The sequence below is a fragment of the Amborella trichopoda genome, chromosome 12, assembly GCF_054954075.1.
Source record: "Amborella trichopoda isolate Santa Cruz 75 chromosome 12, AtrichopodaSantaCruz75HAP2 v2.0, whole genome shotgun sequence".
In the NCBI taxonomy this organism is placed as follows: Eukaryota; Viridiplantae; Streptophyta; class Magnoliopsida; order Amborellales; family Amborellaceae; genus Amborella; species Amborella trichopoda.
Window position 1 is genome coordinate 45184375 of NC_142347.1, and position 23802 is coordinate 45208176.

General features: G+C 35.6%; 1 protein-coding gene across 14 annotated transcripts; it reads left to right on the forward strand.

Moving 5' to 3' along the window:
* Window positions 1–74: 74 nt before the first annotated feature.
* Window positions 75–21239, forward strand: UTR7 (UDP-N-acetylglucosamine (UAA) transporter family). 14 transcript variants are annotated; one of them, XM_088853959.1, is made up of 12 exons: window positions 332–556; window positions 1493–1591; window positions 2048–2134; window positions 2326–2434; window positions 2568–2642; window positions 4657–4762; window positions 4883–5128; window positions 9578–9688; window positions 9830–9988; window positions 15926–16069; window positions 16458–16618; window positions 21063–21239. In XM_088853959.1, the coding sequence occupies exons 5-12, from the start codon at window positions 2578–2580 to the stop codon at window positions 21067–21069; spliced, it is 999 nt and encodes a 332-aa protein (XP_088710085.1). In that variant the 5' UTR covers window positions 332–556; window positions 1493–1591; window positions 2048–2134; window positions 2326–2434; window positions 2568–2577; the 3' UTR covers window positions 21070–21239. The 14 variants fall into 14 exon arrangements, 12 of the variants coding, with proteins under 12 accessions (XP_088710083.1, XP_088710084.1, XP_088710087.1 ...); XR_016046007.1 differs by lacking the exon at window positions 1493–1591 and having other exon boundaries at window positions 75–556; window positions 15711–16069; XM_088853957.1 differs by lacking the exon at window positions 1493–1591 and having other exon boundaries at window positions 75–556.
* Window positions 21240–23802: the final 2563 nt, after the last annotated feature.

A 23802-nucleotide genomic window follows, 5' to 3' on the forward strand; every position in this document is an offset into this window, starting at 1 on the left:
CGTTAGTATCAAGTACGATCTCCTTGTACGAAAGCAATTTGACATATAACGGTAGTACCAATTACGATCTCCCTGTACGAACGATAAAGCGCCTCATACTATACAATCCCATAAAATGAAACATTATTTTGCATTTTCTCTCACTAGTTAGTGCTTTAGCTGCCGAAACAAAATTTGATGGATAATCTTGAACGGACGCGATTAAACGAAACAGCCCAAAAGGACCATCTCCACCGTTAAAGGAAACCCGCTATTTTTCCCGCTTCACACATAACAGACGCACAGCGTCTCTCTCTCTCTATCTGATTGGGATGGCCCTTTGGCTTCATTTGTCAAAGGCCACGAGCCAGCTGTTCCCTGAACCCAGACGACGGGCTTCTCAATTTTTAGGGCACCACCTTTGTTGCATGAAGAATATTTTAATCTCTCGTAGAAGACTATTTCTAGGGTTTTTAATCGAGTATACGTTCTCGAAAACCAGCAATCTCCTAGCATTTTAATCTCCGTGAAAGACTGGAGCCTCGTATTTTTAACTGTAAAATTTCCGCAGTCTAAGGTAAAGCACATCGCCTCTTTGCTTGCTTTCTCTCTCTACTTTCGCTATTGATTTATTTTGGATTATTTTCTCTCTCTACATCGGCTTTTGAGTTTTTCGTTGTGTCTTTCTTTCTCTACCAGGGTTTTTGGCTTTTATAGGTTAGATCCGTAGGCTATTCAAAGAACGTTTCTTAGGATTACTGGAATCGTAATTATGTTTTTGAGTGAGTTTCTGCATTTCTTGTTTTATTGTAGAGAGAGAATGAATCTAGTGAGAGATTCGTCAAAATAAGAGAATGAATCTAGTGAGAGAAGATGCAAATGTATATTGACTTAGAAATGCGTTTTTTTGTTTTGTTTTATGGAGAGATCTGAATGAGTACCTGATACTGTGTTTAGTTGATTGTTAAGATCTCGATCACTCAAGTATGTGAGCTTATTATTTGCAGTTATTCATCTCTTATGGCGTAGTAATTGTTCATTGATAGAATGATGCTACTATACTGTATTTTCTCATGTTTAAACAACTGTAATTGGAAATTCGAAGCTATAGTCATGAATGTCCTTCTTCATTTATATTTCTAATTGAAATTTTGATTGAGTTTAGTTAAGGATGATAAGGAATCAAGTGAGAAAAGCTGTCTCATTTTTTTGGGCGATATACTCATGCTGCTGTGATTATGCTATTGAATTCGTAAATAACTGCGTTTTTTTCTGCATATTATGATTTAGCTCCTTACTGTCCTGGACTGATCATGAGATCTCAACAATTAAAGATTTTAATTGTATATAATTATATATTGCACCTCTTATTAAGTTGCTGAAAACTTGTAGTTTCAATATTCGAGTTGCTGATTTTGAAATGGCATGAAAGTGGTATTATATATGCTATTGTCTTAATTTCATTGATTTTATTCTCTTGTCACCCTGAAGATGCTTCCTGTGACATATATAGGTACATATTGATTATCATGAAAAACCCAAATTAAAAGTTCATGACACTATACAGTTTTTATCAGATGCTTCTTAGCAATGGGCTTCTTATTAAACTGGTGTACGTATGGGATTAATTTGTTGCCTCACGTTGTTATATTTCTGGAAGAATTACATCAACAAGTCAGCATAGCTTTTATTTTATCCTTCTGTTGGATCATTTTCATATACAAATGATACAATTTAAATTTTCACTACACTAGCAGGGGTTTGTGCAGGGACCCTACCCATTGTATTAATTTTTATGAAAATTTGCAATGTGTGGGGATGTAGTCCTTGTGTGACATAATATTTACCAAAGGACCTCAGTACAAGTCTCTCTCTCACTCTATGTGCATAATGACCTCACTACATTTGTTCTCTCTCACTTCAAGTTCTATTTGGAATTTGCGTTCCTATCGCCCATATATTACTTCCTTTGATTGCTGAGGCCCTGATTAGTTTGAAATCTTGAATATCATTTTGATGGATTTTGGTTTGATTAGTTTAATTTTTTCCCCTTTGGCCGAATGTACAGGTGCTCTCACATGACTTCCGTTTAGCATGGAGATGTGACCAATGTCCGGTTTTGTTACATGCTCAACTATGCATCCATAGTTATCAGGCAGCCTTTTATCTTACCTTCTTCCTTTTCTGACTGTTCGTATTTTGTCAGTGATGTTTCATTGCTTAGCATTTCCAGCATTCCTTACATTCAGCTAAGAGTTTGTTTGCTCCTTTTCTTTTAAGAGTTTGATCCTATTTTGTTGAGGGAGCTGCCTTTGAAGATGGTTTTCTTTTTTATGATTTTACCAGGTTTGGCACTTGCAAGAGCTCATAAGAATACAAGGGCTTGAACCAGTCCTGCAACACTTTGTAAGCTTAGCATGGAAAAACCTGAAGTTGAAGCGAATCCTTTTTTGAGGTTTCTCAATGCCCTAATATATTTTTGTGTTTCATGACTCAGCTGACCAGCCTTAAGTTCTATTTCCATTATTCATAAAATGGACCTGATATATACACCATTCTAAATAGTGCTTATCATTTGTAACATTCAGATAAGACATAATGGTTATCGTCACCATCCAGATTCGTTTAAGAGGGAATGATGGAGGAGGGTTGTGGTTAGGAAGGTGAGAAAAAAAATTAGGTGGAATGTAGTTTAGGTGCTCAAGTTTTGTTTGCACGACTAGGCGTTTTCCTAAATGATAATGATAGAAAAAGGATTTTTTTGTCACAAAATGAGTGCCTAGGTGTGGTGGTCCTTGCCAACATATGGAGACTTCAGGATTGGAATTTGCAGAAGCTCCAGTTGCATCCCAAGTATGTAGGACTTGAAGGGTTGTTTAAACAAAAGGGCAATGTGAAAATATGATACATAGTTTTGCTTTGTTATGTTGTGGGTAGACTTCCACTTGGAGTTCAAACCATGTCACTGTTTTTTCTAAAATGGACATTCTTCCCTTGTTTTTATTTGGTACGTGAGTCATGTTTGCATGATTTTACAGATATCAATGTTCAAAACCTTGATTTTCCTAATATAAATAAGGTGTTACAATACTGGCCAGAGGCCACTAGACATTAGTTGGAATGCCTTTTTCTTTGGATAGTCAATGAAGATGCTTCTATGTTTGTCATGCTCGACGAGGATTATAAATCTTTTCTAATGGGAAAGATCTTGGGTTTATATAAAGAAACTATCGAAATAAATTATTGATTGTCATCGGTTCCTATAGTTCATAATTTTCATTATAGGGAGAGGCAATCTTGGTAATGAATAACTTCAGAGGTATAACTGGGGTCGGCTGGGGTCATGTGATTTCCTAACACCTTGTTTTGTTTACTTTTATGTTACTTGCATTACCTCACATTACCTATTCTCCTTTAAGAAGAAAATTATGACAATGAACAGTTACTATTCAAATTTACTGTTCTATTTTGATATTATTTTAATCTATTCTATATTATTAATCGGAAGGGTGTGCATCAGATTTATTCTAAAATGTACCTATTAAATTTAGGGAAAATATTTCATCCACTTAAGGGCGGACTGTTACAGTGTCTTCCCCCTCACACACACTCTCTTGGGAGCCATAGGCATGATTGCGATTTTTTTTTGGAAAGAACCATAGAAAATGGTTTCTTTTGAGGAGATAGAAAATTTAGTCAATATTTTTTTTTTTGAGGAAATCACGATCATCATCCGAGTTTTATCCCAACTATTTGGGGTCGGCTACACAATCTTGTTCCGCCATTCTGCTTTATCAAGAGCCATGCCCTCATGAATCTTGAACCTATTATTTTGAGTAAATATTTATAGAAAATGTAGTGAACATGGGTTGCCTATTTTGAGAAATAATAAATGGTGCTAGATTGAAGCCCTAGGGGAATTTCTTTGACCCTAATTTTGTAAATTGCTTTATCATTGCCACATGAACGAATAAAAAAAAAAAAGATTTTAGTTCTTAAAGGGTTAGATCCTGGCACCATGATGAGATGGATGACTTGACGTACTGAGTTTAAAAAGACGATTTTTGGGGACTTGTTTTGACTTTTGTCATGGGCTTCTTGCTGGGTCAAAGAGAATGCTGGGGCCAAATTTGGGCTGAAATGTGCCCCTAAGGTCCCCAAAATGGGGCAGGGCGGACCATTGTTGCAATCTACCCTTGTGAAGACGAAATGTTATCCTATTCAATTTATTAATTTCGTATAAGACTTCATTACTGTATTGCCAATTCCTAAATTTTATTGTAGCCTTGCCCAAAGAGATTTAATGAGAAAAAGGAATAATGTCAATTTTGATCCCAATAATACCTTTACTCTTTCATGGTATTTTAGGGGCCTAAAATGTTAAATAATGTAACATTTTAAGCTTCTTAAGTTTTTTCATGAAGAATATAATGAGAGCATTGGATGAGGAAATTATTACATATGATAGCTTTTTTTATTTTTTATTTTTTTACCTCCAAAAATCTAATTGTGGTGTATTTATTGAAATAGTTTCTTTTCAAAACACATGCATCCTCTCCCCCACAAACTTTACATGTTATCTACAAAAAAAAAAAAAAAAAAAAAGTGATATGTACTGGCTTCAAATTCATGGTGTAGTTTGACCTATTGATGACATTTTGCCATTGTGGATTTTAGTTTGATTGCTGCACTCTCCTATGGCGTTGCTTCTATGGCTATGGTGTTTATCAACAAGGCAGTTCTTATGGAGTATACTTACTCAATGACGCTTCTTACCCTGCAGGTGCATTTAAAGAAAATATATTTTGAGATGTGACTATGTTTTTATGATTTATTTTTTTATGTTTTCCTTTGTATACGTTTGTATTTGTAACATTAAATTTCATCATGGAAAATTCTTCAGCAATTTGGTACAACCTTACTTATACATTTTGGGCGAGTATTTGGATTCATACAAGCCAAAGATGTAAACTTAAGGACTGCAAAGAAACTTCTCCCTATTTCACTGTTCTACAATGCAAATGTGGCATTTGCTCTAGCAAGCTTGAAAGGGGTCAATATTCCAATGTACATAGCCTTGAAAAGACTCACACCACTTGCGGTCTTAGTGGCTGGGTTTTTTTCAGGAAAGGGGCGACCAGCAACCCAGGTATATATGAGTCATGGCTACTTATTTTCATTTTCTAAGAAGTATCTTGGCTGATTATATTAGATTTGATGAAACACATCTATTGAATTTCTTTTTCCTTTTATCTTTCTAATTCGATAAGTTGGAGTTGCATGTTACTCTTAGAACTTTACCATTGATTTCCTGATATGCCATTTCTAGTGTTTGGCTTCTCACTCCTGATAAATGGTTATTGTTTCTAATCTTTCTCAAGTATATAAAACTAAAACATGGAGGCCTCTGGCCCTCATAATTTTTTAAGTGAAATAATTGATATTCTGTTTTTGTAAATTTATATTACTCTGTGTCTCTCTGAAAAGTAAGGATTGAGAAATTGTTTCTTTCATTGAATCTCTTTTGAGTATTTTATCTTGTATAAGTCATCATGAATTGGCCCATTCTTATGCCATATTTACTCTTAATTTTCAGAATTAACTAAACCTATTTTGCAAAGGAAAAAAGAACCATGATGTTGTTCTTTTGAACTCGAGACCAAATCGACACAAGGAAACACATAGTACCACAAACCTGCAATGTGATTTGGTACAAAATTTCAGTATATTTAACTAAAAATTGAAAAGCATGAGGATTTCATAATAACACTTTGGAGATTTTGCTGGTCGAGTTGACTGGGACAATGTCAACCTGCGACTATTTTTTTTTTCCCTTTTTTGAATGTTAAGTTGGGATCCGGTGAGAGTGGACTCTAGATGTCACATTGTGGCATCCACGCCCTGGCCACCTATGCCTAGAACCCGTTCTCCAAGTGGCAAAAATTTGAAATGTGTTTTTTGCATGATTGAACAAATCAATATTTTCATGGTAGTAACTGGAAAAAATTTGAACCTTACTGAACTGAATCAATGACCATAGATCCTTACATGACGTTATGATAGCATATAAAGAGGTTCTTCAGTAGGATGAAGTGGATAAAGCTTCCAATTTTTTTGGTTAAAGTTCGATTTTTTTTTGGCTTATTTAGTTAGTTGGATCATTGTTATTAAACGTGGCCACATAATGCATTATGTGTGCACATCAAATCGGATCCACTATGGGCACACCTCATACATCCTCATATGCAGGATTTCTTGATGTGCGCACATAATGGGCACATTGATTGCATATGTGTTAAGTTCCCACATATCCTGTTGGCTGCTCATGGGTGGAAATATGTCCACAAGCAAAGCAGTTTGGCTTCCTCGGATGAATAAAAAAGGGGGGGTGTGGGGTAGGATTTTGAGGGGATTATATACCCCCTTAGAACTCCCTGAGAGTTTTTTTATAGAATCCAAAGAATCCAATACAATTTGGGGATTATTTGGGAAACCATTCAAGTTTGTTGTGTGCATTGTTTTGAAGGACATTTTGGGTGAAGCTTTACCGAGTAATCTAGGGTTCCAAGGGGTGAGGGGATTAAAACCTAGAAACCAAATTTTCTTTGGATTTGAGTTGACAATCAAATCTTATTTTATATGTCATGAACTTTTGGTCTTTGGATGGTTATGCACTTGTGGAGCACTTTTGTCAATGGATGTTATGTTATGGGTATTTGTCATCTTGGGTTTTGGCTATATGCTACAGCCTACAATGTAACAAAACGTTGGTTGCTAGTTGCTACTATATTTCCTTAGTACTTGGTTGGTCACTTGGCATATGTTTTATGTAATTCAATGAATGGATGGATTAATTAATTTTACCTGTTAATTGCATTAGACTATTAGAGAATAGAGACAACGTAATATGTTAGTCTTTATTAGGCTGTCATTGACTTGAGAGCTGTTGTACTAGAGAGAAATATTAAATTAAAATGTCTGCTACCACATAAATTACATATTTATGTTATTATGTATACTCTTATATTTTTTATAATTTTTAAAAATTATTGTCTGGAGATACACTTGCATAGGGATCTGATCAAGTCTCGTGGTGTAGATCCCCCTAAACCTTCGAGTCCACATCTCGGATTTGATGACATTGGTGTGAATAACTATCTACTTTGGGTAAAGACAACTCAGGGTGACCTTGTTACTTAGCCATGTCTGTTGAAAGCAAAAAATTCTCCACCACCAAGCAATTAGTGGTCCAAGTCTTATTTTTCTTAGTGAAGGTTTCATATTTCTTTAGAACCTAGATTCTCCTACATCTACAATTCTATGGTCAGCATATGTTCAAATAATAAGTTCATTTTTGGATTTTTTTTTTTTTTTTGGCGAAGAGTTTTGAACATGGGCTAGTTACGTATGGCACTACTTTAGTGTGTACTATAGTGTTGTGCTTGTCAGAAGGCATCTATGCATGTCTTCATGATATTTTCCCCAATGGTTAGTGATTGAATATGGACACTTGCAAGTATATGAGCAATATCGATTTTTAACAAAAGAATATCTCATTTTATCAAATTCTTATCTTTCTTTTTTATTTTATTTATCCCCCTTTACAGTTTTGAGAACACCTGAAGCATTTACCCTAAATGGTCGAGAGATGTGAGTGTCTCCCTTGGATTTATGTCTCATTTTTCTATAGTTCTATCGATTTATGTAGTGGAGCATTTGTGGGTGTCATGATGATGGTGTGCATGCATCCATGTGCATTGGTACGGTCATTTGGTAGAGTGTTGTTTTCTCAAGAAAATGCTGTGATTGGTTCTTGTGCTTATCCAAAACTTTCATTAACATTGTCAGCCTCTCAACCTTTATCATCATTTGCTTGTATGAATGGTATTAATAGTCATGGTGACGATATATGAAATGTTTTCTATGATAAATTATAACAACTTTTGTAGAAATATGTGCAAATTAATAGATGAATGAATAAAGAAAATGCCAGACGAATGAAAGAAAAGTAATGTGATACCTGTTTACAAGAACAAAAGAGACATAGAATTGTGCAAACTATCGAGGGATCAAGCTTATGAGCCATACTATGAAGCTTTGGAAGAGAGTCATTGAGCAACCACTAAGGTATGAAATGAGTGTATCTGAAAATCAATTTGGTTTTATGCTAGGAAGGTCAACAAGGCTATTTTTCTATGTAGGCAATTGATTGAGAAGTTTAGGGCGAAGGAAAAAGACCTCTACATGGTCTTTATTGATCTAGAGAAAGCTTATGATAGAGTATCTCGAGATTTGATTTGGCGGGTGTTGGAAAAGAAATGTATCTAAACACTACATCGACGTGGTGAGAGATATGTACGATGGAACGCTAACTAGTGTATGAACAACTATTGGCGAGACGAGTGAGTTTTTCAGTGACAATAGGTCTACATCAAGGGTCAACATTGAGCCCGTACCTCTTTGTCTTAGTTATAGACGACTTAACTAGGCACCTACAAGATGAGGTACCGTGGTAGATGTCGTTCGTAGATGACATAGTTTTGATTGATGAGACCCGAAACGACGTCAACACTAAGTTAGAACTTTGGACGGATGCTCTAGAATCCAAAGGTTTTAAAATTAGTCGGACTAAGACAGAGTATATAGAGTGCAATTTTAGTAATAATAGGAGTAGAAACGAGGAAGAAGTCAAAATTGACGGCCAGGAAGTACAAAAAGACCGCACCTTCGATATATTGGGTCGATAATTCAGGAAAATGATGAGATTGTGGAAGATGTTGTATACAGAATTGGAATTGGGTGGGCGAAGTGAAGATGTGCAATTGGAATTTTATGTGATCGCTGCATACCAATGAGGCTGAAGGGCAAGTTCTATAGGACAGTGGTCCGACCAGCTTTGCTCTATGGGGTAGAATGTTGGGCGAACAAAAAACAATATACCCATAGAATGAGTGTAGCGGAGATGAGGATGTTGAGATGGATGAGTGGCAATACAAGAAGGGATAGTATTTGAAATGAGTCTATTCGAGAGAAATTAGGGGTGGCACCAATAGGCGATACAATGAAAGAGAGTAGACTTAGGTGGGTTGGCCATGTGTGATTCCTGCCAAGTACAACACCTGTTAGGAGGTACGAGTTAGTTCAAGTGGAAGGATTGAAAATTTCAAGGGGTAAGCCCAAAAGGATGTGGTTGGAAGTAGTTTGAAAAGATATGGAGACTTATGGCCTCATTGAGGATATGACTTTTAATAGAGCAAAATGGAGAACCGGGATTCATTTAGCCGATCCCAATTAATTGGGAAAAGGCTAAAATGATGATGATGCACAATTAAACTAAATAGGTAGACTTGTTCTGCACCCATGGGAGTAAAGTATTCATGATGCTATGGTGTGGTATGATAAACTTATGAATCTCTAGGACTTCTTTTTTTTTTGTTGGAGGAAATAATCTCTTGGATCTTTGTAGGTATGTTTATCTCCATAGGTACAAATAGATGCATTATGCCATCTGCTCCTCAATCTTAATTGTTTATTGTGGTTATTTTGAGTCTTATTGAGAAGGACGTGATGGTTGATACTTTACCCTTGTTTCATACAGGTGTCGCTTTCGGTTATATTAACAGGTATTGGAGTTATTGTTGCAGCAATAGGAGATTTTTCTATTGACCTTTTTGGATACAGCATGGCTCTGACTTCTGTTTTCTTCCAGGTTTGGCATGTTCTTTATTCTTTCAAATGGTTAGAATAATTTATTTTTGATGTTAGAAATAAGTTTTTATGCTGTCTTTGGGCCTTGTCAGTGTCATTTGTCTGTCTCTTTCCTATGTTAATCTTGATTAATTTTCTGTAGACCATGTATCTGGTTTTGGTCGAGAAATCTGGTGCAGAAGATGGACTTTCATCAGTTGAGCTCATGTTCTATAATGGAATCCTGTCACTTCCATTTCTGCTGTTCCTAATAATAGTTACAGGGGAATTTCCTCATTCTTTGTATTCATTACTTGATAAGGTCAGTAGGTCAAACTTTGTTTGCCTTGATTATGCACATGAAACTTTGGTTATTGTATGGAAAGTGTTGCTTTCATTTTTTAAATGGTATACCATGGGAGAGTAAAATAAAAAATATCCTTTTCTTACTTTTTTTTAAAATTTGATAGGTTTCAATTTGATGAGGCTATCAAACTAGCGCCTTGAGTGAATTAAGTGGCTATCATGTTTTGCATCTTTGATTTGTTTGCAGTTGTGTTTCAAGGTCTCTCACCTTTCCTTTCCAAGTAATGTAATACTGAGATATTATTCGTATGGGGAATGATCTTATATATTTTAGATACATGGAATTGCACTGATAAGAGCCTAAAACTGTAGGATTGAGAACCAATCTCAATGTGCCAAAGTGGATTCCACTGGATAACTGGTTCACCTAGTTTTGTTTTAAGTAATAATGGTTTGAGTTTTTTGCACTTTTTATTCGTCCCATAGTTACCGGAATCTCTCTACGACCTCGCACTTCCGGTTCCGAAACTTGATTCCGCGTTTCCATTAAGGAATCTCTACGAAAACCGTTTTTCGAAACCAAGGAAACTCGATTCCTTTATTTTGGAATCTCGATGTGACACATCTTTAGATACCATTTTTTGAAACCAAGTACACTCGATTCCTTAATTTCAAAATCTTGATTCAACACATCTTTAGAAACCATTTATAGGAACCAAGAAAACTCAATTCCTTAATTTTAGAATCTCGATCGAACACTTCTTTAGAAACTTGAACCCATTAATTGTGGGTAGACGTTATCAAATATATCGAATTTGGATTCTAGCAAGGATAAATCTTGATTCCACGTCAATTGGAGTAGAAATCTTCCTTTGAATGCTTCTAGTGGTTGCAGGGGTGTCACTGGATCACTTTCACTTTAAATTTAAAATATAACTGGTAAATACATCACATACAATTAAAAGTAAAACCATGGCATAGACATAATCCTATTTTGTCTTTATAATAATGAAGTCAAAATCACAATTTAGAAATACTTGTCTTTTGTATATAATGACCATAAGTTCAATAGTCAACACAATCACTTTAAAATTTGGGAAACCTTCTAATAAGAAACATCCAATATAGGTTCTAAAGTTGATGAGGCTCAAGATGTACTTGTCGCTTCCTTCTCCATAAAAAAGAAATCTCGATTCTTGGTAGGGGTCGTCAAATGCATTCCATAATCCATATTATCTTAAATCTCGATCTCAAACTGGCATGGATCTCTGATCCATATATTTCAGAAACTTGATTCCAAACATGTTAGAATCACGATTCGAAATATCAGCATATCTCTGTTCCACATATGTCAGAAACTCGATTCTATAGATGTTGGAAACTCGATCCTGTATATTAAGGAATCTTGACTCATAGAGTGTTGATTCCAAGGGGATGGGAATCTCGATTCCAAAGAGGACGGAATCTTGATTCTATACGTGGATGAAACTTGGATGTATTCAGTCGAAACACGATTATCAAAAACTAAGAATCTCGTTCCTAGCGATTGCTTGTATGGATAACGATTCCTAAGGCAAGAATCTTCGATCTGGTCTCGATTCCACAATTCCAGTTCCTAAAATGATTCGGGTTCCTAGGCGTTTCCAACAACTATGATATGTCCTAGGGAGAACTAGCCCCAATTACACAAAATATAGGCTCCCTCCCAGTTGAGAGCATGTACTGGATTCCTATTAACCCTGCTATAACATCTGTTAAATTTAGAACTGCGTTGGAGTGCAGCCATAATTTTGCACCATGGTCCAATTTTGACGAGGAAAATTAACATATTTTGATGAGAAACATTGTGAACTTTGGGTTTTTTTTTTTTGTGAATCACCAAAGATTCCTATTACGAGACTGCAACTAATATGAAATTAGGGTTCTTTGTAGGAGGATGCTCCACTGTCGGGATAAATACCGAATAGTTTGGGACTAGGGAACCTATTAACATTCTTTTTTTTATTTTTATTTTTGGTGGTTTGGCGTTCTTTCTTTTTTTGAAGGAGGGAACATGGGATGGACCTAAGATCATAGTTACGGGACCGCCGTCCCACCTTAGGAACTCAATCCTGCGGTTCTTGTAGGGGATCTTAGAGGGAGCTAAGTTTACAGAAATAGGGATCTTGTAGTAGTAGTACTAGTAGTAGCAGCAGCCGTAATAGTACTAGTATAGTAGTAGGCTAGTAGCAATAGTAGTAGGCTAGTAGCTATAGTAGTAGCAGTAGTAGTAGCGGTAGTAGTAGCAGCAGCAGATCTCTAGAAAAGTTATCATATGGGTGTGGGACTTGATTTTTTTAGAGATCTGTGCCAAATTTAATGGTGATCCTTTGGGGTCCTTACACACATGGGTGTGGGAGGGTCTCATAGGATCATTACTCTTATTATTATTATTCTAGCAGGAGTAGGAGCAGGAGCAGGAGCAGGAGGAGCAGCAGCAACAGCAGCTAGTAGTACCAGCAGCAGCAGCTGTAGTAGTAGTAGCAGCTGCTGCTGCACAGAGGGAATTTCATGGTTGCCTTCTTGGATAAATGATATGAGCAACCATTTCTCGATCTTCCATTTACAAAGCTTGTTTCTCAAATGTATACGACCAACTCTTCTAGTATTTGACACCATTTTGCCAATGCCTAGCATATTAGTAGTACTAATAGTTGTAGCTGCTGCTGCTGCAGCTGCACAGAGGTTTATGTGCAGAATGGAGTTAGATGGTGATTTCAAATTCATGCTTTATTTCCCTTACATGCAAATTAGATTGGGTGATCTTCGTCTTCTGTGGAGGTTGTGCAGGGATAGATGGGGCTGTCAAACAGGTCAGATTGAATCAACCCTGGTGTGGGCCTGGACTGTGAAGATGGATCTGGCGGGTTGGGTACGGGTCCAGGGTCACACGCCATGTCAGAATGCTCTTCATTAGTTTAGTAATATAAATTTCACATAATTTTATACCTTTTTTTGTTTTGAGATGAGGTGACCACATAATTTCATACCTCCCAATATAAAAATACATATTTTTAGAAGATTTTGTAATCCCCTGGCACCATCTCCTCCATATTATTATATATTACCCTATGAAATTGCTTCTGTGGAATCATTTTTAGTATATTGTGAGAGGATTCTTGGTTTATTGAGAGACAGATGAGGTTGGGAAAAGTGTTTTTCTTGTCTCCACAACAAATGGGTGATGGGTTCTCTGTTTTTTTCTCAACACAGGTTTTACTTCTTTTGGCTTTGGGTTGGAAAATGGGAAATATGGTTTAGGTTGTGATCCTGTTGTTCTTAGGCATCATCAATTTTAGCAGAGAAATAAGGGCCTATGGTTGTAGAATGATTCTGTTCTTTGTGGAGAAGGTCATCAAAGTTCTAAAAGACCCTTCAAATCAAGAGCAACTAAGAGAAAAAGAATTCAATAGGAAGGAGCTTGGAAAAAGCCATCACGGTTCGATTCGAGAGAGGAAAGAAAAGGTCATCAAGGTAGCGTCATCTCTTTCTACTTAACGAAGTCCAAATATATGAAAAACTCAAAGCCAAAAATAGCAAATACCTTGAAAAACTCTGAGTAAAGGGTGGAACAGGGCTTCCTGGTACCATTGTCTCCATTATTGTAGCCAAAGTACGTTTGGGGAGGATAGAGTGGTATTAGGATGAACAGAGAGTTTTGGGAAGGACAAAGAGGGGTTGTGGATTAAGTGGTGTCTTGGTTGGCCTGGCAGATCCATTAGAGACCTTTTCCGGGTCTAGGTAGGCCCTTCCAGATAAGACCGTCAGAGATGATCTGACCTGAACCCTGATCCATTTATAGCCCTGGGGATGGAGGAGCCCACTCATTGCTTTACCATTATATCGCTTCATAGAGTCAAATGAGTAAGGGTATAGCAGATGACAGATAAGTAATGAAAGTCTAAGGAAAAGTTGTGAAAAGACAGGTGCATGAAAATTTTACTGATCAATAAAAGGCTACCAACTTTTGGAAATTATTTACTTTTCTTTTTGAACTTTAAGATATATCTTCATGTAATGTTGCTTAGTTTTTTTTTTTTTTTTGCGAAATGTTGACGATTCATGTGATGTTGCTTAGTTGATGACTTTTATTTGTATAATTTTGAATGATCCTTTAGAACATGCCAAAAGATTATATGTTTCTGAGGGAACATAATATGTATTCACTCCCTCAGGTAAAATCCTATCGAGGAATAAATTTAGGCCCCAATTTTTGGGAATATGACCTCTTCTTCTTGGCAACCAATATAGGAAAAAGAATTATATGTGCTCTATATGCGCTTGAGAAAAATAATGTCCTAAGATTGAACAAAGACCATCTAATTTTTGGATAGATAGATTCGGGTGTTTAAAAACTCAAAAGCCTTTTGTTTAAGGAAAATTACATAAACGTTCTATGTTGGAGTTTCTGTACATAGGACTCTCACTATTTTTGTTATTGCACCCAAAACCTTGTGCCGAACTGCCAAATTTTTTTCCGAGAGTGGTTTTGTACCCCAAGTGCCAAATTGGCCTCTACTTCGGTTGAGTAAAATGAATTGAGGTCGGTTCGACACTTGGAGTGCTGAATTTACTTTGGGCTTTAGAGTTAAATTTTATAAGTGTTTGTATGTGAGAGGGCATTTTTTTCCAAAATGGTCTAGAATATTTAACTGGAAGGCCTTTTTCTTTTGTTGGGTGGGCGGGCCTGATCAAGCGAAGCAAAACAACAAGAAGGTATTAGGTGTAATGATAAAAATAGTGGGGTTTCCTGTGTGTAGCAACTTCAAGGTAGGGGGTTCATGTAATTTTCCCCTTTTTCAAATGCTTATATGGTGGTTCTGAGGTGAATAATTTCTGTCTAAAATTTTTCTCTTAAGTAGCTCTGTTGCCCAAGGGAGTAAGTGCACAGTTTGCTCACGCAGGAGTAAGCTTATATGTGCTCTTAGAATATTATTACTAAATTGACTAGTGAAAAGATTTCCTTCTCCCAAGGGAGGATCCATTTCCTCCCACAGGCAAAGCACATCTATGGATACTTTTGGATAATTTTTACAACCCATAGAATAATCTCGGCAAAAAAATAATAATTTCTGAAATAAATTCTTTATGTATTATTAAAAACTTATGCCTCAAGACCGTCCAATTTTTGAAGGGCTAGATCTAAGTGTCACAAAACTTACAATTCAAATTCTTCTTTTAAAAATAATCATCGAGTAATTTTATGTGTTTCCCAAACTTTTAGACTAAGAAAATTCTCCTAAATAGGTATTGTGAGCGAGAGAGGAGATGTGCAGTATCCTCACTAGGGAGCATAGTTTATGCGCTCAATTAACTATGAACTTACACCTATTGTTATATTGACTATGAAGCCATACATATTGTGTTGATTATTTTTGTTTTTTAATATAGATTTTTCTCTAAGATGGAGTTGGAGTATTATTCTGTAAGAATGATCATGTAGTGTTAGGATATAGGTGGTAAAGGGGGCTTAGAAAAGAACTTGGAATTTTAAAGGGGGCTTAGAAAAAAACTTAGAATTTTAAAGGGATGCTGTGTTTAGAAACGATTACTAGCATGGCTTATGGGATGTAATGTGTAAGATTGTTTTGGCAGTCAACGATGGTTTGGGTGACACAATTCTATGCCCCCTGTCATGCAAAATGGTGCGAATAAGTTGCATTACATACATCACACCCCTTTTTCTCTCAACTGTGCAGGTCACTCAAAAGGCGATTGAGAGCATTATGCAAATAAGCTGCAACAAATCCAAACAAAGCCTTATCCTTCCTTCTCTCTCTCTCTCTCATACACACACACACAAAACATGCATTGATCTGTTTATGGTTTATTGGTTAGATCTACCATTAGTGTATAATTTACAAATGGGTTTTCTTAGGCTTTGGATCCTAACCAGATACTCTTCCTTTTACAGGCCAATTCTTTGTCATTTACTGTGATTCTTATTCTTTCAATGGTGATGGGAATCGTTCTGAACTTCACTATGTTTTGGTGTACGATTGTCAACTCTGCTCTGACAACAACTATTGTTGGGGTTCTCAAGGGTGTCGGGTCAACAGTAAGCATTCATCTCAGCATTGAAAACCATGAATAAGTGTGCTATGATCTATAATAATGAGATTTTTTTTCTCTTGATCTATCTAGTAATGACACTATGGTAATTAGGTTTATTGCTGTCCTATCCATGGGGAGGGTGATTGAGGGAGAGTGGGTTGTGGAATTAAATTGAAGGCATGTTTGGGACCCGCACACTCCATCACCATCCAACATAGTGATGGGAAAGTTGTGATCCCAACCGCCACATTGTTTTATGCCCATATACTTCCCATTCACCATTAATTAATTTTCACTGTCGTGCTGAACTCTCGATTCAAATTGCATCAATAAGACCTAAACATGTCTGCTGATGCTCTCTCTCTCTCTCTCTCCCCCCCCTCTCTCTCTAGACCCTTGGTTTCGTTTTGCTCGGAGGAGTTGAAGTCCACGCTCTGAATGTCACTGGTTTGGTCATCAACACTTCTGGTGGAGTGTGGTATTCATACGCCAAGTATCAGCAGAAGAAAAACAAGCCTAGAAAGGTTATTACAGATGCCGAGTCCAATCATAGGTAACACCCATACATATGTATTGAATATTAAACACTATTCTTGTTTGATCATAGTTTTTAATAAAATCCAATGTCAAAGGGAAACCAATTGGAAGTCAATTTCAAGTAGTGTTTTCCTTGATTGATTATGTTGTGATAGTTCAAATTAGTTCATGGCTCTCTCTCTGTCTCCCCTCTGAATTAATAATAGTGTGTCTACCTATGTCGACCTTGAGTTTCTCTACAAGGGTGTGTCAACCAACCCCCCCCCCCCCCCCAAAAAAAAAAAAAAACCCATCCTTTATTATGTGAATTAATAATAGTATGATGACCTTCATCGAATTGAGTTTCTCTCCATGAAATTAGTTCTCTACATGGGTGTGTGTGTGTCTCTCTCTCGTTGTGTCCTCCTGCCTGTTGGCAATGGACCAGGCGGCCTGGCCCTGCCCTCCCTTTTTCTTGTTTTTTCTCTTATTTTTCCTTATTTTCTTTTGCCCGGTGCTAATAGGGCCATGGCCGGGCTTAGGTCTGTCATTTGGGGGTAAGGGCCGGGCCAGGGCTGATGCTGGCCTGGCCCAGGGCCCAGGCCCGGCCTGTTGCCACCCTCAATATTTACCCCTCTATCGACTTGAGTTTCTCTGCCCCCTCTTTGGACTTGAGTTTCTCTACAAGGGTGTTTCATCCTCCCCCCGTCCTTTATGTGAATTAATAATGGTTACTTCTATCGACTTGAGTTTATCTCCATGAAATTAGTTCATCATTGGTTTGATTGGACCCCCATGGCACATGGTTCCTTGGTCATCGGCTATTTAGATTTCGACTTTTGGTTTTGAAAAAATCAAGAGACATTTGAAACACCTATGGTGGTCATGACCATGCATTTGTGTGAGAGGGAGGGAGGGAGTTGTATTTTCATGGGTTTTCCTTTTTGTCATTGTGAAAGTCTATTATCCATGAATGTCGGTTTTTCTTTTTTCGTGCTTCACTTTAACATTCCCATTTTGTTGGTGACATGATTTCAATTGGTATGTGATGTTATAAATAAAAAACTTGGGATATATTTTGCAATAACTAGAAATTGGAAGTACTCAATCACCTGTCTCCATGGGTGAATTTTCCGTACGGGAATTTGCTTCCCCTCCTAAGTATTTGGGTTTCCTTTCAGCAGCTTTACTCCATTCCAACATATAAACTGCCATCTTCAGCATCTAACATGTTCCAATAAGTAAAAGTTTCATATTTTCATGTCAAAGTGCGTTCATCTTCCAGGTGAGATAGCTTTGATATTAGCAAGTTGGCAAAGAACAATGTATCAGCATTACCAAAATACTTGTAATAAATCGGATTTGCTCCAAAAAAAATGGAGGCAAAAATGCAAATCACCAAAAATTAGATTAAGTTAGATAATTGTGAATATTTCAGATGTGAGTAGCAAATCTTTGTTCAAAACATGATTTTTTCAAAAAATTTCCGATTTTTGAAATCTGTTAAGAACTTTGAGTTTTTCAAAATATTTTAAAAAGTTCACGGGTTTTTGATGGAACCGATATAAATCTATATTCTTTCTTTTAAAAAGCAAAAGTTTCAAAAAGCCTATTTTCTATTACTTATTTTCTTCATTAACTTAATATAATCGAATTTTGATTTAAAAATTGACATATTAATACTTGATTTAACGAAACCTTTCATCTATAATTTTACCGATACGTTCCTTTAAAAAAACGTGTACCAAAAAATTAAAACAATATATTCCTCAAAAAAGTAAGATATCAAAACAATCGTACATCTGAAAATAATAGGTGTTAGAAGAAGAATAGCCTAATGAAAATTCTTTTTTTTTTTCGCTCTTTAAACCTTGAGCGTCCTTATAAAAAGCAAAGAGAGATTTAATGATACTAAAGATTTAGGCAGCTAGGAATTGATGTAAGATTTGAATTTGCTTGAGCAACGTTCCTTTCATTGGAGTATAAATCATACCATTTTATGTGGACTATTATTTTACATATTTGGGTCTTTGTGTTTTATTTTAGTTAATTATAATCTTATACTAAGGGTTTTTTCATTTTTCATTTAAACAATAATCATATACCTTGGTTTACAGTTTTTGTTGTTTACTAATGTAGTTCTTGTGCTTAGTATTATTGTTGTTTCATTTGTTATGTTCCAAATAAATCTATGATATATTTTGTGTTGTGACGAGAAATTAAGCATTGTTATTGAATTTATTAAAAGTTTAGATGAAAAACTATCATGTAGAACTCTAATGACACTAGGTATGGTCATAAAATTGTTGTTCGATGGTTTTAATGTATATGTACAATAGCTGCAAATCATAATCTTATATTGTCTGATCGTTACGTATTTGATTTTTTCACTCCATTTTTTGAGCCAAACCCGAAATATTAATGATTCTATAACTTACTTTATTTTTTGTTAATGATTCTATAACTTACTTTATTCTATAATATATTTGTATTTTTTGCCCAATATTTTCCTCTGATTTTTTTAAATAAAATTGATTTATTGCCGATATTTTACTTGACCGATATATTATTATTCCCTGACTTGCTAATTATGGATGCGACTCAAAAAATGGAGTGAAAAGAATGGATATATAAAGATATCAAAATATAAGATTATGAGTTGTGGTTATTGTATCGATATATCAAAACTATTGAACTATAGAACAATGATCCAATGTAACGGTTGTATTATATTATAATGAAACGAGACTTCTAGAAAACCTTGTGGTATTTTTATGACCCCGAATTTTGCACACACTTTCTTCATTTCAATAATCAATCCCAAAAAAAAAAGTTCAATTTGAACTTTAGATATGGTCAAAATGAGTGCCCTCCAAAAACGAATCTAGACCATTCATTTTGCGAGTTTCAAGATCGTAGCATTTATAAACTCAAACTCTTTTTTTTCTTTTTTAACATTGTTCATCTAACAAAGTCATCCAAAAAAATCGGAAATGAAAAAAATCCTTTTAAGGCCTAGATCTAAGCATCTCACCAAAATGAACGGCCTATGTTAATTGGGCTAAAAAAATATTTTTTAGGTTGGGTTTTCAATTTTTTCTTCTTTTGTGATTGTTCATTAGAATGAACAGAGTATATTTCAAATTTTGAATAAAACAAATTGCCATAAGATGGTTTTTTTAAGGTTGTTGCATCTTATTACTATACAACAATTGCATGACATGATTGTAATTTTTTCTTTTTTTTGTGATTGTTCATTAGAATGAAAAGAGTATATATTTCAAATTTTGAATAAAACAAATTACTAGAAGATGATTTTTTTAAGGTTGTTGCATCATATTACTATACAACGGTTGCATGAAATGATTGCCCTTGAACTATAATTTTATGTCCTTACTTTTATATCATTCGAGTCATACTTGACAAATTTTTGTCTTTAACTTTCAATAAATACAACAACAATGCTTACTTTGTTGTCATGACATAAGACATATGATAATTTATTGAAAGCATACAATAAAACAATAGCAACAATATTAAACACAGAACGACATTAGCAAACAACAAAAACAATAACCCAGGTTACAGGATTGTGGTTCGAAGAAAAAAGCAAAAAAGAACCCTCAATAAAAGATTTCAATTAACTAAAACACAACAACCCAAAAATGTAAAATAGTGGTCAATTCAAATTGCTATGTTGTGTACATTAATTGAATAAAAAATATTGAAAAAGTGAAATCAATCAAACTTATGTAGAAAGCAGGAAACAAAATGTTTAGGCAAATCTAAGTATTCAAATCTCATCCTGAATTCCTAGCTGCCTAAATCTTTAGTTCACTTAATCTCTCACTTGTTCTTTATACTGACACTGTGTTTAGATAAAAAAAGATTTTTCACTGGGTTACTCCTTTTAACTATAACTATTATTTTAAGATACATGGTTGTTTTGAACTTTGATGGATTGTCTTCGGAGAAAACATTGTACTTTTTTTTACGGGAAAATATTGGTGAATTTTTATTTTTTTTGTTAAATCAAGATTCTTAATTTAGTCTTTTTTTAATGTGTTTATCTTTAAATCAAAATTCAAAGATATTAAATCAATGCAGAGATAAAGTTATAAGGTAGTTTAAGTTCTTTTGAAAAAAGATAAAATTTGGATTTATGTCGGTTCCATTAAAAATACATTTCTTTTAAGATTTTTTAAAAAACTTGGAGTTCTTAACAGATTTCAAAAAATCAAAGAGTTTTTTGAAAAAAATTGAGTTTTAAATGAAGACTTGCTGACTAGGGTATCGAGTTCATAGCTAAGCTAGCTAAGTTCACTGAACCTTAGTTGTCTGTAGTTTCCGGGCTATGCTTTGGTAGTAAGGTTATAACTAATGGAGAGGAAACACCTAAAAAGAGATGTAAATGTTTAATACTTTTCATTAATTCCAACTATTTATCTCACTTCTATCTCATACTATTTATATTTTGGCAGATATTGATCATTAGATGTGATATCAGGTGGCTATGGTGCGCCATTGATCAGGCACAGAATTCAAAATAAGATTTCTTGAATTGTGCGATGTCAAATTTTAAATTAGTTAGTTAAAGGTGAATGATCTCATTGTATTAAAAATGAATGGTGTCGTGGTATACAATCCCATTTCATGTCTTCCCATTTCTATGTTTATCTGTTTCTTATTTTTGGCCTTTTCTGTAGGGCCTCCATAGTCCCATTTCATGCCTTTCCGTTTCTATGTTTATCTGTTTCTTATTTTTGGCCTTTTCTGTTGGGCCTTCGTAGTGTTACCTCGTGGGAATAAATTATAGGCTCTTATTTTTTTGATTAACATATGAAAGTAAATTTACAAATAAGTCCCTTCTTAAATCTTTTTTATCTCAAGTTTTAGATACGCGGTGTCCGGACACCCCAAATATGGTTTTTAAGTAGGAAATAGATATGAACACCCAACGTTTGGACTTTGGACCCCTCATCTCCTGCTTGAGAAAATATAAATGAGCTGGCTGGACATTGGGTTTGTGATTGAATTTACATATGAGTTTTTAGGAGGTGGTGTCGGATATTGGATGTTTGAACCAACCCATTTGCAAAATAATATAATTGGCATCTAAACTGCTATTGCATATATCACAATAACGATTTATTAAATGTACGACAATTTCGCTCATTCCTTGTTATAGAACAAGTTTAATTGAGCATCTCCAATCGGTGTATTTTGTGTCAAGACCTCAAGATTAATTGATTGTTGCTAATGGTATATTCCATGAAGAAGTCTAGACAAAACAATGTTAAGAGAATCAACCATGGTTACTTTCCTGCATCAACATCAGTCAAAAATAAAAGAGAAAACAATAGTCAAATATTAAAGGGTTAAAGCTTTATGTCTACGGACCATTTACATGCATCTTCTATCTGTGATTGATGATCCCCACCTTTGAGTAAAAAATGGGCAATTTGCATAGACAATGTTATTTTCTCTTTGAAGTCCTTTATAGCATAATCAGATAGCAACTTTCTATAAATATAGGGATTGTATACAATGGGATCATTTATCTTTATTGTAAGGAGGTTAAAGTCACTCCTACTCATTAGATGTCAAATTGGATAGTTTGAGTTAGTCATAAAATCCGAGATTTTTTTTTTTTCAAACTATGGTTCTTTTCAATGACACTTTTACAACCATCCAATTTGAAATCCAACTGACAAGAGTGATTGTGACCTCCTCGTACAAAAAGTAAATGGTCTCTATATATATTTTTCCATAAATATATGCTAGCTTCAACATCATAATTATAAGGTGCTTTGGCCACACTATCTACTGGCTCCAAGAATATCATTTTACTAAGATGCCTTAAACTATGCTGATGGGTTGGGTTTTTGAGATAGGGAAACACCTATTGGTGTAAGGCAACCATTTTCTTGAGCATGTACAGCAGCCTAAAAACGGAATCCGTGGTTGACGAGCTTGCAAAATGTGTGATGTTGGGCCGTATCAACTCCCTAGTCCTTACCGTTGGTGCTCTGCCACATCAAATGAAGGGCATGGCATAAGTTGTATATGAACATTTTTTGTCATTCCCATCTCCATAGGGGTACTTCAAGTTGCTGAGTATGCCAATATCCTTTAACATGAGGTCAGTGTAGTGGGCTGCGTAACGGTTCATACTAAATGTTTTCTGGTCCATGTTAGCTTCCTCAGTGCACTATTGCAGTTCCCTCCATTAACAATGATAATTTGAACTCCATTTTCAGTTCCTACTTGCCCCATCACTCTATTCAACAAAGCTGACAATAGCTTGACATTCTTTCTTACTCCTGGAGCATCTACATTACTGTGTTAGATTGTACCACATGGGCAATATATCAAGAAGTCAGTAAAATTCCTCCCCCTCGAGTCTTTCCAGCCGTATGACACGATCGAGACCCCCATTCTCTTCCACATTTATAACTAAATTACCCACCTCTATCATTTTCACATCTAAGCAGGGCTCATACGCACTAAAGAGGTTGACTCCAGGTGCTACAATCGTAATGGTCCATACTGCTGCTGCGTAATACTTGTTGTTGGCTACATTAAAGGAGATCCCAACATTATAAGACATGTTTTTTTCTTTTGGTAAGGTTACATAGGAAGGAATGAAATTTGAGACTAGCTATGAAAACCCAGCTTCTACCGTCTTGACTCAAGCCTGATTCCTAACATTATAATAAAACATGTTAGCAATGGCCGTGAGCATGTTCTTTTGTACGGTCATGCTAATGCTAGTCTTGATGTTAATTTGTTCATGCTATGGCTGAGAAAAAATATGGTTAATTTGACCATAAGAAAGCTACGAAGGTTTGGTGGATTGAGGAAGTCTATCTTGTGATCCTCGCACCCAAGGTTAGGTTCTACTCCTTGCCAAACCATGTTCTCATCGCCCACCTCTCTTCATGAAACTCATGCTCCTTAGCACACTAGGAACTTACTTTACCCAATATCCTTTGGGTTGGGCCTCAATGTAGCTCCTAACCCCTAGGATATCCCCTAGTCCCATTAGTGTTGGCTGCCAAAGACCCTGTCTATACCACATATACCTTTTTGTACATTCGGGAGAATTTAGTTGTGGTTCTAATAGACGATAAGATGAGAGAAAGTAGATTTAGATTCAATACAATACTTGTTAGGAAGTACAACCTAGTTCAAGTGGAAGGCTGAAAAAAAGTGAAGGTG

What these genes read in the sequence shown, in the direction of transcription:
- UTR7 (XM_088853957.1), top strand. Translation starts at nt 2,578, where the DNA reads ATGGTTATCGTCACCATCCAGATTCGTTTAAGAGGGAATGATGGAGGA. An exon ending in TGACTTCTGTTTTCTTCCAG is followed by an intron (nt 9,689 to 9,829) that starts GTTTGGCATGTT and finishes AATTTTCTGTAG; the next exon opens with ACCATGTATCTGGTTTTGGT. An exon ending in TCAAGGGTGTCGGGTCAACA is followed by an intron (nt 16,070 to 16,457) that starts GTAAGCATTCAT and finishes CTCTCTCTCTAG; the next exon opens with ACCCTTGGTTTCGTTTTGCT.